Here is a 14341-nt window from a genome sequence, read left to right on the forward strand (position 1 = left end):
CCCCAAATTACCAGAGATTGAATTGAAACTATTGGCCCTTTAGACATAAACCTTGGATGTGGCCTTTGTACCTGGTTGTACTGTAAAACAAAAGCAAAAAAAGACATAATAGACAGAAAAGACAACCAGACTTTTACAGGAGAAATACGTTCTACTGAAATAGTTACAAAGGAAAGAGGCTTCCTTCCACACACCAGTGGGGAATCAGTGCAAGCTTCAGATTTATTACCAAGCATTTAGTCAAAGAATCCTAGTCTGAGCATATTCAAAGTGTGCCGTTCAGAGTGAAAACAAGTGACATTTTCATAGACCTCGTTTTTTGCCCTATAGGTCTCACTCAGGCATCATAACCCGATGTGAGCTGTTAACATTGCCATTTAGTCATCCACCCACATAGTGAGGTGTTTATCCCTTTTACCGTACAGCGTATTCACATTATCCCACACAGCCTTGCATTTTTATGGTTACATTCCAGTAAAACTTCGTCATACAACAAATGAAGGTTGATGGTACATGGGGGACATTTTTGAGGAAATGAAGATGGGTAAAATTGCCCCCAGCAGGTATAGGACTTGGCGAATGAGACACAAACAATTTGGATCACACAGTGCAACATTAGGAAAGTATAATGAAAAGATACTGTTGATCACAGGTGACAGAACTGGCTGTCTACATTGCCTCAATCCTTTGCCACAAACTTAGCAGGCACCTCTTACATATACAGTTGATACTAGATTGTAAATAGAGTTGTACTGCTAGAGTTCACGTCCAATATTGTGTCATCTCAGCAAGTGCTTCATCTCACTGCAATGCAGGATATGGGATGTTTCTCTGGAATACACTTCCAATAAATCTATTATTAAAGCTACTGTAGAAGTGCATTCATCCAAATCTTTCAAGGGTGGTGGTTCTCTTGGAGTAGACATGGACTAGTGTACCAGGCAAAAGTCATTGTAGTTGGTCTTGGTGAAGGTTTCAAAATGCAGGGTTTTTTCATGATGTTATTTACATAGAATGAAGTAGGATGAGAAAATGTATCTTGCCAAGATCCATAATTCAATCATTACAATTAGCATTGGCCACATCCACAGTACCCTCTTTTTAATTTGAAATAATTTTTGGCTTTTTTGTCTCTCTGGGGTGCCAGCTAATGGATGGAAAGATAAGTAATTGGCTGGACAAACCAACATATGTAGAGTAGGCTTTCATATTTCACAACAGCTATCTAATTCTGTAGGGAATATTAAAAAAACGACTCTATGGATGGCATTGTAAAACTGAACAAAGAAGAGGAACAATGTAGAAATTCAAAATGAGCATGAGGCAAAATAAAACTCCAGATCAGTACATGTTATGGACAAGTACGTAACATCAGAAACATATTTAATATCAACAAAAAATACAGTTACAGTCAAATGTTCTTCTCTAAAATCTTATTGAAAATATGCTCATGTATTCTTAAATGTTCTGTACCTGTCCAAGTTGCTATTTAAATCCTTTTAGTTGCATTCAAACAACACATAAATTCCCAGAATTAAATCCCTCTGAGAGAGAATTACACCAATGATTGTTATCTGAGAATAACATCATCATGCGAGAATGACATAATAAATATTTTGCATATAAGCATTTTGTGCTGCATTTTCTTTCTTCTAGGTCCAGCTCTGCCATCCATAGTTTTTTGTCCTAGTTTTCCCTAGAGAGCTTTGTTTTTCCTGGCACTTGTTATTTCATTCCAAAATATTTTTATTTCATATGTTATTTATTTTTTATTCAAACAGGGAAGTCCCATTGAGACTGATCTATGTAGCGATAGAGTCCTGCACAAAATATCAGTATCTTGGCTTATCAGTAGCAAATACCTCGAAAGCTTTTAGCCCACATGCACTGTGGTCACAGGCATTTTTTTTATCCAATGCAAACCTCATCAATCTTGTGCTTGACTACACTTCCACTCAGTTTTAAATATAAACTGTTGATACTGGCTTAGATGGGTGAGGTTAGGATTACAATGCAGTCATGATGTCTCGCTTATTCAGTTGTTTTACTGGAGCTTGATTGTGTAAGCTGACCTTGGTCATCTAGTACCATATAAGGGGAAATGTGTTGCTATGTGAATGTGTGTGTATTACATTGCAGTTATCTGTGTTGTTTCTCATATTGATGCGCGCGTGTGTGTGTGTGTGTGTGTGTGTGTGAGAGAGTGAGAGAGAGAGAGTTACATAAACACAGAAATACTGACAGCCAGTGGACAGTGGAGGGTCTGAATACACAGCAACACACACACACTGATACATGGGAGGGGATGGGCTTCATTTTCTGAAATGTTGGTTAACTGATGATTAATTTCTTGTTACATGCTTTGGCAATATTGTGCTTGTTTTTAAACTGTCATGCCAATAAAGCACATTGAATAGAGAGCGAGAGAGAGAGATAATATTCCATGTTGGGTTATATATCTTGCTGTGTTATGAGATTTTCATAGTGTGTACACAATATGTATTGTGTGGTGTAATCTGTGACCTGTGTATGGTGTGTTTGTGCTTTACATGCACATTGTTTTTAAGAGTAGCTTTTGCATCTCTTGTAATCGTGTGTGTGTGTGTATGTGTGTGCGTGTGTGTGTGCGTGTGTGTGTGTGTGTGTGTGTGTGTGTGTGTGCGTGTGCGTGTCTCTCAGGGGTTCTAAGCTGGACACAGTGGAGGTGCTGTGTTTCAGGGACAGAACGCTCCAGGGAAGCCGCTCTGTTCAGCACAGTGTCATCTTCCAGGTCAAACTACCTGAACTTCCCCTCAACTCTGGTAATCTGCATCTCTTTATGTGTGTGTATGTGTGTGTGCGTGTATGTATGGTTGTATCTGTGCATGTTATAGCATGTGTGTGTGCATGCATGCGTTGGTATGTATGCATGCATGCATACATACATGCATTTAAAAAAAAAAATTGCTAAATGCATGCATGGATTTATCCTTGTTTGTGTATGCATGTGTGTGCACGTGTGAATATATTATGTCTATATTTTAATTGATGCGTGTGCACGATAATTGGTGGATGTGAGCTCTCGGTTCTGGATCACCTTCCATTGAGCCAGTCTGCTTCCTTTCAATCCACGCTTGGCTCACAAAGCTTCTCCTTTATTCCTTTATCTGCTAGAATAAAGCATGAAAGCAATTTAAATGGTAATAGCAGATGGGAAAGGGGGGGCACGGAGAGGCGGGGAGAGGCCGTGAAAGACCTCCCACTGGAGGCTCTGTGATCTGTGAAGGTTTTTGTTGATTTCAGACGAGGTGTCTTTCTTTACCTCGTTCTCCCTGTTCAGCACGTCTTAGTTTTAATTAATTTACAGAGGAGCTGTTCATTCAGCACAAATCTATTCAGCTATTCTGTTTTGTTTAGTTTTGCAAGGACCTTTTTTTGGTTATTGTTTTAAATGAGATTAGCCAATCCACCTAAGCCCAGCTCTCCAACTAAACTCGGTTAATCTCTGTCACAGTCTAAAAGTGTGACTGTTCAGAAAGATGAAACAGCCTCAATGATGAAAGGAGAGGGGAAGGTAGATTACCTGATTGTCGACCTGACCTATAGGATGAGGAAGTGGTCAATAGACGGTGGCATTTGTTGTATATAAAACTGTTTTATTCATTTATTTTTTCTGAAAACAATCTGTCAAGACATGTTTGTCACAAGGTCAGTACAGGACAATTTTGTATCGTGCCTATTATACAAGAGCGGTGATGTATTATCTCTGCCTATCTATCTCCAACTTGGTAATAGGGAAGTTTTATGCTCTTTTATATTGTTAACATGCTTTTTCCCAGTGTGTCCCAAGAGTGTGGGTTGGGAGAAAAACCCTAAGGGGGCCATGGGACCCAGGATGGTCAACCTCAGCGAATGCATGGACCCAAAAAGGTAATCCCCCGCAGCTAAGTTTTCAAATTTAAACATAACCTTGGGGACATTTGAGTCAGCTCTCAGAATATAATAAAGATAAACTGTGTCATCTTAACACTATATATTGCAAAAAGTATGGTACCTACAGTTCCTATACTCGAGTCAACCAGCTGGACTAGGTTCTTACAAATTTCCCATTAAATCTACACATTGGATACAAACTTCATTGTAAATACTGGTACTATAGTCACTTACACTGCTTTCACATGTTTTCATGTTTTCATATACGGTATCCATATTGCCTAAATGTGGCTGTGCAGAGTCATCAGTTCCCCTGAGCTTAAGTGACACTAAGGGCTGGTTCATACTTTGTGCGTGGCTAGACGTGCGGGAGCCGCAGATGTGCCATCCGTGCACCCTGGTGTTCATGCTTCTTGCGCTTCTCATGACGATTGCACACCTGAAAACTGCAGCACTTTAGTGGTTCTGTAGGAAAATGCAGCTGTCCATGTCTCCCAATGAGGGAGAATATCCCCGCTTGGAACGACCAGTAGTTCTGGTTTCTCTTTTTTTCAGCCAATCCTGGACGGAGGCGCTGCAGCGTCATCCGCATTGTTTCAGGTGGTGCATGACTTTGTGCACGACTCCAATGCGTCCAGATATTTTGGCTGCAATTACGTCATTTTGACCGCGTGCACTGTGTCGTGTGAATTTCCACATGAAGCATGAACCAGCCTTAACAAACTCCCCAGTCTAGCTGATTGTTGATGTGTGCATTCACAGGTGTTCTCATGTGATTCCCATTGTCTGTCTCCAGGCTTGCAGAGTCATCAGTGGACCTGAACCTGAAGCTAATGAGATGGAGGCTGGTTCCCTCCCTGGACCTGGACAAGGTGGTCAACACAAAGTGTCTGCTACTGGGCGCCGGGACCTTGGGCTGCAACGTAGCCAGGACTCTCATGGTAGGGGTGGAAGGATAGGTGGATGGGTGGATAGAGTGATGGGGACATAATTACTTCCCAGTTTAAGTTTTGCAAACCATTCTGATTTAGCAGTTAGCTGTATTAAGTTGATGCCTGCTTTATAAAATAAGGGGTAAGGAGAAAAACAACAATAAAGCTGTCAGTTGTGGGTCATTTTGTTCTGTTGCTCTCCAACTCCAGTGTGACAAAAACAGGGTTCCTTGGGTCAGGGAAAATCAGAAAAAGACAGGGAATTTGAAATGGTGTCTTCCCGGTTTGAAAAGTTATTTATTTTGTTTTTATTTTGTTCATGATCTTTTTCCAACTGGTCAAATGTTTAATGTCAAGCTTGGCTGCAGGTAGATCAAGTTATCTTTGAAGAATCAAAAACATTTCCTGATTACATGAGTCCTGAGTGATAGTTGTTTGTAGCCAAAGCAAGACCATGGACATTCACATCAGCTATTCAGAAAGATCTAATATCAGTCGTGGAAATTGCACACTATGTCATAGAATAGTGGATTGATTTGCTAAAATAGCTAGAAACCCCACAAGAATCTCTTTGTCTCCTTTTGTGTTTCAAAATGTAATGTTCCCAAACAACCTTGTCAGCAGCTATGAATTTTGATGACTTTGAATTGTTTACTTGACAGAGGATTTTGTCCTTTTGTGGTATGAATATTTTTTAGTTTATAATAGAATATTTTTTCCCATGAATTTAAGGAATTTCATCCATGTCATAATCATAGTTTAGGCCATAACTCACTGTCAGTCTTTCTGTTTATTGTTCCAATCTGTGCCCCCAACACCCAATATTTATGCTTTATGTTCAGGTTTGTGCTTGTGTCTATGCTTGCTTTTGTTTTTTTACCAGTCATCTACTGTCGAGGTGGGGCCAGGGTTTTTGTTTATGGTTGGATGAAACAGAAAACCTATAACGAGAAACAACTAGACAAAACAAAACAACTGTGCTTGCTTGCAGCAAGCCCACTAATAAATATATTAGTATTTTCATTAAAAATAGCATGTTATATGACATATTGATGCATCCAGTCTTTCAAAGTTGAAGTGGAATACCATTGAATTTTAGTTTTGAAATACACTGTCAATCACACAAACAGCCTGCCATTCATTGTCAATTCTGACTTCAAATACAATGTTTTTTTCACAAGTAGTGGTTGAGCCGAGTCCAAAATAGCGAGAATAAAATATATGAATTCTGCTTTAGGACACCTTGCCTTTGCCCTCTCTTCTCAGTGTCTGCTCTCTGTTCTCCAGGGATGGGGAGTGAGACACATCACATTTGTAGACAATGCAAAGATCTCCTACTCCAATCCAGTACGGCAGCCACTCTATGAGTTTGAGGACTGTCTTGGAGGAGGCAAGTCCAAAGCTATGGCAGCTGTTGACCGACTCATCAAAATCTTTCCTGGAGTGGTGAGTAGTAAAAATCAAATAATGAAGCTCAAGCTTTGAGTGAAATTGGGAAATTGATTGGTCGAAATGGATAAAGCCCCTGCTTGCTATGTAGGAATCTCTCCTCTGGTTTTGTCTTCCTAAAAACATCATGACACAGTTAATTCGTCATTCTAGAAGTTGATGAAACAAAGATTATGGTTGTGTAAAGATTTGTTTGTATTATTCTTTTACCTTTGGGCAACAGCTGTGAAATTGTATTGGTATAGACATTATAATTTCATTATCTGAGTTTTGTTTATTCTAGGCTTATAATCATATTCCTGTTTGATTGGTTGTGTCTGAGATGTGATGGCCAAACCATGCAGAAAATGAAGAGTCCTTTTTCTTGCATATTAATGCTGGTGGTCTCATTATTTTGTTAATTAAAGAGTGTGATCTCTGGGGGAAATATTTCAGTAGATTACTAAGCAAATGAACAGCCAGTCACAGGAGGGCCGTGTTTTGGTGTGAAAGAATGCTCATCCGCTCATCCAAGCCGCTTGCACATTTTTTCAGTAAACACATACTTTGAAATTCATATTTATGGTGTGAGTCATTGTGTGTGTGTGTGTGTGTGTGTGTGTGTGTGTGTGTGTGTGTGTGTCAAGTTCTAGGAGATGTTGCAGGCAGTTCACAGTAGAATGACTCATCTACTTTTTGCCCCCAATATCATGCAATCCTGGGATTTATAGAAGTCAAGAGAAATTTAACTCAGTAACCTTTTTGCTGTCTTACTTCCTTTTTGTATGCGATTAGCTGTTATGATTTCCTGTAGCTGCGTCAAAATGCTAAATCACGTGGGTCTACTCTATGATACCAAGGGAAAGCACAAAGATTAGAGGTGACATTCTTTGCAGCGGTTTATTTTCTTTCTCCTGAATCTGTCGATGCATCACCTTGAAGTCCTATGAACTTACCACAGCTGAGCTTGTAGCTTTCGTAGGCATATTGAGAATACTGTGGCAGGAAAGTAGAGTGCTGCCTGCGTAATAGAATGTTTGCACCCTCTGGGCTTCTAGGCAACTTGTGAGTTTTGACAAAACTGACTAGAACTGACTAAGAGCAGGCAGCACAGAACTTTCCTGTCCCCAGCAAGCCTGTCTCCTCAAGTCTGTTATATCACAAAGGTTGACTCACTGTCTGACTGGGAAGCTCTGATGTAATTTGCCCTGAGCTCAGTGAGTTTGAAGCATCAATCTGAAGTACAGACCTCACTAGGCTTGCAATCAGGCCTTGGTAATAGGTGACTCCTAATCTGGACAAGACATTGTGGGACAGGACTATAGGGCCACAGAAGATGTCTCTCTGTCTCTCTCTGTCTCTCTCTGTCTCTCTCTGTCTCTCTCTCTCTCTCTCTCTCTCTCTCTCTCTCTCTCTCTCTCTCTCATTCTCATTCTTCTGGGAAATAATAGAGCAAACTGCAGCAGAGCCCTTGATTGTCCTGTTTTGTCACAATGGTGTCTGTCTAGACGCCTGTCTGTGCGTCTATCCCCCTATGCTTGCTGCATCCATACCTGCCTGCGTGTTTGTCCCCTTGTGTCTGCTTGCCTTTCTACTACTCTCTACTACTTGTCTGTCTAAGGACACAGAGCATCGGGTGCTAGCCTGAATGAAAGAAAGAAGTGTGGACACGACGAGCCGCCTGAAAGGCCCCTCAGAAATGCATTAGTTGAACAAAAAGGTTCCCTGATTCACACAAGGTCACGATGTTGAAAATGTCAGAACTAGGTTTCATATGTTGTCTGTTGACAAAGACCGTCAAGTGACATTCATAGCTTGCAATGTTGGCACCAACTTTTTTCTCACTCAAATTTTGTCAACAGTCTGGTCAGAGCTGGCTGAAGATATCAACAGTGGCATTTTTAGGTTATCATGAAATTCTATTTACTGTAGCTTTTCAGGAAAGGATTTTGCCATGGTCACAATTGTTTGCCGTCTTAGCTGCAGGTTGTGCATATCTATTGTGGAAATCGGAAGAAGATTATCATTTCTACCGCCTGAAATCAGCCCCTGAATGCTGAGCAACACTCACTTCAAAGTGAAATGTAAATTAAAGACTTGCAGATTAACAGCTCCCGCTCTTCAAATATGAAGAATACAGGCAAAAGATCAACTGATTCAGTCGCAGTTGCATATGTTCTTGTTAAGATCTCACACCTCCTGTCTGCCCTTTTCTGCCATACTCTTGACTAGGAAATGACTGTTGACATCTCCCTTTGCTTCACTATTCAATCTGCCATCCCTGGAGTTTTTCTCAGTTATGCCATTTTTACAGTGAACTATCAGAAAAATGTGACTCATTGAATCATTAGAGGCCCTGCTTTACCCACTTTGTTTAACCCTACCATATTTTTGAGAAGATTTTTAGTGGAAGTAGTGATTCAGGGACTCTTTTTCATGCTCCACTCTTGACTTCAACAGGAGAGCTCCAGCTTGTGGTCAGACCAGCAGTGATGATGATGTGATTACACATTCCACCGAGAGACTGTTTGGTGACTGCATCTGCTCTCTCCTCACTGATTTGTCTAGACTAGACTGTCAGATATTCAGGAGGAAGTAGGCCAAGAAGACATATTTGGCCCAAGTATTGCAACTTTTTCAGCCTCTGCCTATGGCAATAACGATTCTCATAATGCAGCCAGTCAAATCTGGAAGGTCTAGAAATGTATGGAAAATGAATTTGTCATTTCCAGGTCTTTGAAAGGTTCTGCGCCTGGTGGAAGAACCGGATGTGACCATAGCGATGCACAGTCCGGAAGCGGGCTCTGTGAAAAGGGCCTATTAAACAAAAATTCTGGAAAATTACGGGAAAATAGTTTGTCGTCATACACATTTGATTACATGTGATGTAGCTGTAAGAACCGCTGTCATTTCAAATGTTATGACATTTGGTGTTATGAAGAATAATCTAGCTACAGGGCCCGATTCAGACTGTTATGTTGTTATGCGGGTCTTACATAGATTGAGATCCGCACGCTGGAGCTGGTCTATTCAGACTTTGACTATTCAGTGTGCACACTGAGGATTTTCAGCATGCCTTTGCTTGAGCATGTGTTGGTTCAAAACCTTGGCTTCTTTGTCCTTCACATTGGTATGGTGGAAAATTGGGCCATCAGTCATTGAGCCAGTTCAGTTTGTTTAAGAAGACAGTGCATGCCATGCAAGGAAACCTGCACTTGGGACATTAATTGGGTAAAAAGATGATAACATACTCAACAAAATCTGTAGTGATTTAGGCTGTTCCGCGTTTTTGATTTTAAGAAAACATAGGTTTTTATATAAAAATAAGTTTATACATCACAAAATGAGTTTGTTAATGACAACTGCTTACTACTCTACTAACCAACAAGCCTTTCGCCAGTTACATTGCTTATTTAATTGAAACTCAGTGCAAACACTTATGGCCATGTATGTTATGGCCATGTCTGCGTGGCATAATTGAAATTTATGTAATTAAACCTAACTAATTTTAAACCTTGGTTGCCTCCTGCTGCAGTCAGTTTGGTCAGCATGTCTCAGATCATCATTAATTCATCTGGCTGTCTATTGATCTTGATCTGTAATGAGCTAGTTTGCCAACCTGCTGGCTCGATAATAAGCCCCTCCAGTGTAGTGGACGCAACCTGTCATCCCACATTTTGAAATTCCCTTTGCATCCTGTCTGTGATCTCCCTCCTGATAGCAGACCAGCACTGTGGGAGGGGGAGTGGGGGGTGTAACTGTGGGATCGTAAAGAAAGGGCACTGACTGGAAGGTAAATCACCCCATTCCACCCAGAAAGATGGTACCAGGGAACAGACTTGGTAAACTGCCAGTTACTACAAATAAATAATTTATTTATGCTATTAATACAACAAAATAGACAGCCATACAGTGATTTTTTTTTATTTTTATTTTTTAACCTTTATTTATTCAGGGGAGTTTCACTGAGAGCAATGCTCTCTTTTTCAGGAACGCCCTGATCACATTCACACACATTCACACCTGGAAGCTGATCAGTACAACCACAGTCTGATCTGCTGCCACTGAGCAGCTCCACTGGAGCGGTTGGGGTTAAGGGCCTTGCTCAAGGGCCTCAGTGGTGGTAATGAGGGAGGGGCAAGCTTTTCACTTTCCCCACCCAGATTTATCCTGCCGGTCCGGGGGATTGAACCGACGACCTTGCGGTCACAAGCTCGCTTCTCTAACCTTTAGGCCACCACTGCCCAAAGTTAGTTTGGCTGATAAAATGCCATGGGATATTTTGCCAGACCTGCTAGTTACATCTCTCTCTCTCTCTGTCTCTGTCTCTGTCTCTCTCTCTCTCTCTCTCTCTTTTTCTCTCTCTCTCTTTCTCTCTCTCTCTCTCTCTCTCTCTCTCTCTCTCTCTCTCTCTCTCTCTCTCTCTCTCTCTCTCTCTCTCTCTCTCTCTCTCTCTCTCTCTCTCTCGACAGTAATCATGTAGAGCCAAACATGGTGTCATGTCGTGTTTTGTCAAGGTTAATTGAAACCTATGAACTTTGTGATGTCTGGCACAGTTTACATGGTTGCACCAGGCAATCCACGTGGCCACATGTAAGAGATGGCTCCACCTCTCAGGCAAGGTTGGATAGAATGTACTGTATGTGTTTGAGCATCACCCACCGATCATTAGGGCTTGTGCTAGTGCACCTGTGGCGTTTTCGGATCACTGTCTTCTGTTAACTGATGCCTTTATAAATAATGTGCAGCCCAAAATTACTTATTGGCATTTTAATATCATTTTTAATATCATTGATGTCTCTAGGTTATTGGGCATAAATACTGGGTTTATATCTATCGACCAGGAGAAGGACTTTGACCGGGTTGAGCACCGATATCAGTGGCAGATGTTTGAGGCATTTGGCCTCAGCCTTGGTTTTGTGGCCATTTATCTGGTTTGTAAATGTCTTGCTTTGCTTTGCTTTGCTTTGACTTGTTTGCTTAGCTTGCTTTGCTTTGTTTTAATGGTTTCTGTATTTTACCATTTGGGGCTTCAGGGGTTCACTTGAGGGTTGAATGTATGAGACTGGCTGTACGTCATTCAATAAAGGTTTTGTTAAAACTCAAATCTCTCTCTCTCTCTTCCTCTTGTTTCCTTCCTCATGTAGAATTCGGAGGGCTACAATATGAGCATCCCCATGCCGGGCCACCCAGTGAATTTCTCTCAGGCCACCATGTCCCAGGCCCAGAGGGATGTGGAGCAGCTGGAGAAACTCATCTCTGAACATGACGTGATCTTCTTGCTGATGGACACCAGGGAGAGCCGCTGGCTGCCTACAGTCATAGCAGCCAGCAAGAGGAAGGTAGGAGGGGACAGTATGTAGTATGAGGGTGCAAACCAGCACAGAACCCTTAATGAACAGTTTACACCATGACCTGAGAGAATGCTCAACTCTCACTGGGTGAGTTATTAAATCAGTTTTACTTACGGTATATCAGGACAGTTCTGACAAGAGGTGGGGACTCGAGTCTCATGACTTGGACTCTAGTCAGACTCGAGTCACACAACTTTAATTGCTTGAGACTTGACTTGGGACTTGACTTTGACTTGTACTCTGATGACTTGAAAAGGTTTCTAACATCTTAACAAAAGGGGTGTTCTCAGTTTGATGGGGAGTTGTCAGTTTTAAACAGACTATTGCTTTACTCACAGAATTGGCAATGGTGGCATTAGTGTGCGCAGGGAAACGTATAACTAATTCAATGCAACCATTTTAATCACTTATGTAAAACAAACTACAGGCAGCTGAGAAAATAATGGAAACATGTTTTATTGTACTACAATGTTGTATCTGCACATGTTGTTATTGTGTGAATCATTGTCTTTCAAAATATACTGTCGGTGAGCATCATTACGCTTGGAAAACATGGTGACCAGGCTTTCAATATCTCCAGAAACGTGAATTCAACTTAAGGGGGACATCATCTGCCCTTCGTAGCATATTTGGGGTTCCGTATATTTGTGACTCTGCACCTCCCAGACAAAAACATCAGTTTCCGGTCTGGACTCCCCTTTCCATTACAAAACTGCCAGTACGCCATGACTGGGAGTGCACTGCTTTTAAAGGGGCACGCCAGCCCCCACCACACATACTGATAATGTATTCCTCCTAATCCACCCCCTTGCCGCTGGTACGTCTCCGCTGCGCCAGCGCCTCTGGTCACAAAATTACCAAAGATCTGTTGGTCATGGCCAAGTGAGCTTGTACCACCGCCTGCATCTGTGCCTTGATTCACAAAAATAGAACCCAAGATCTTGTGTATGTGTAAATAACTTAGATTGAAAGTTATGTGATTTGTTCCACCAGACAACTGAATTTAAATTCTGTTTTCTGAATTTGTATGGAATGATTGAATTTATTGTTTTATACTATTGTCTTTGTGTTTAAGTCTTTGTGTTTGACCATAGCATGATGTGTCTGGGATGCTTTGCTACTGATTCATATTTCAGGTGTAACTGTGATTTCTGCAGTGCTTACAAATTAAATTAAACTTCTCTCCCTGTTAATTAGGGAGCACTGGTTAGTTTGGTTGATAAAGTGGTGTTTGGTATCACAGCCAAACTGTGCTTCCTCTCCCAGAGGAGTTATTCAGAGTGATTTATCTCTGCCCTTATATTGCACTGCTTAGTCCAACTGTTAAACCTAAAGGAGTGGCTATGCACAGGCTACATACTGTATTTCTTACCAGAATAATTCATGTACCATGCACTATGTGTGTGTGAGTGCAAGTGCCTGCGTGGCTGTACGTAAAACCCTTACAGCATACATTAAATTTCAGCCATTCTGTCATTACCTTATTAAATGAGAAACTGAATTTTATCTGAGAAACTAAAATTTCAAAAGTTCACATGGCTGAAATAAGGATACCATGAGGTCCCAAAACATAACATAACATCCAAATTGCATTTAATTGAAATTTCTGAAGTAAATCCATTATATGTTTGAGTTTGGAGCTATGAGTAACCTTGCTAAGCATCTGTACATGCACGTGCATGTGTTCACACACATACACACAATAAAAAAATCAATGCATGCAAACTTCTGACATAATTTTAACCACCTTTCTAAATGAATGCCCTATCAAGATCTGAGCATGTTATTTATACATGAGCAGGTATATAATCAATAATGCTAGCTTGAATAAATCAATTTTCAAGGTGCCTTCCAGATGACCAAGTTATCAATCAAGGCTGATGAAAGTTTTAAACATAACATTGTTCAGCACTGATGTTAAGTCCTTTTGTTTGCATTGTAAAGCACTTTGTGACATGTTTGCTTGGTTTAATGTTACATTGTAATCACACAATATACGTGAACAGAGGATTTTAATTGAGTATTTGACCCTGGAACTAAGGCAAAATATAGGAAGTCAGTATCGAAGCCTTCAACAGATCTGTTTGCTATATGGATCCAATGGACTCATGGTCGTTGCACTGTGCGCCGGGGATCTTTATGAGTTTGTGATATTTTGGCATAGTTTCACTTCCTGTAAGCTGGAACTTGAAATCTGGAATCCGTTTTACTTCTCTTCCTGGAAATTGAAGTTGTTGCTAAATAATACTGGCCAAATTCTTTGTTTACCGGTTGGAATTGTATTAGTTGCCAGGCGACGTTCTGTTATTGAACATTCTGTCAGGAACTTTTAAAGCCTCCAGTGGTATCAGTGACACTACTGATATATTGCTATATGCGGTTAAGTGTTTTTGGGTCTGCTGATTAGGTTTTCTTCATGGCTAGCTTAGCTGAGAGGTAATTTGTCCAATTTCTGCAATGGAGCTGTTTCAAATTGACATAGCAATTTATTTTCAGTGCTTCTCAGAAATTCTAGATGCTTTCAACATTTTAAAGAGGCTTTTAATGTTTTGTGACATTGCTTTTGTAAGTGGTTCAATACCTTGTACCTTTGCTGGTTGTGCAAGACAAGCTATTTAGTTGGTAATTTAATTTGCTTAAATGTGATTTGTTTGTTTAGGAGGAATGGAAAATGTTCTCAATCATGCTAATTCTATTTAACATTTGTTTTTAGTC

At 40.7% G+C, this 14341-nt stretch overlaps 1 protein-coding gene across 1 annotated transcript in view; it reads left to right on the forward strand.

Annotated features, from left to right (window-relative positions):
• atg7 (ATG7 autophagy related 7 homolog (S. cerevisiae)) overlaps positions 1 to 14341 on the forward strand; it is a 60677-nt gene that overhangs the window by 8433 nt on the left and 37903 nt on the right. The window contains exons 9-13 of the mRNA XM_071913130.2: positions 2680 to 2801; positions 3819 to 3909; positions 4709 to 4853; positions 6132 to 6290; positions 11420 to 11614. Coding sequence (XP_071769231.2) covers positions 2680 to 2801; positions 3819 to 3909; positions 4709 to 4853; positions 6132 to 6290; positions 11420 to 11614 — 712 coding nt within the window. The remainder of the gene's footprint in view (positions 1 to 2679; positions 2802 to 3818; positions 3910 to 4708; positions 4854 to 6131; positions 6291 to 11419; positions 11615 to 14341) is intronic.

Source organism: Centroberyx gerrardi, chromosome 5 (genome assembly GCF_048128805.1).
Source record: "Centroberyx gerrardi isolate f3 chromosome 5, fCenGer3.hap1.cur.20231027, whole genome shotgun sequence".
Taxonomy (NCBI): domain Eukaryota; kingdom Metazoa; phylum Chordata; class Actinopteri; order Beryciformes; family Berycidae; genus Centroberyx; species Centroberyx gerrardi.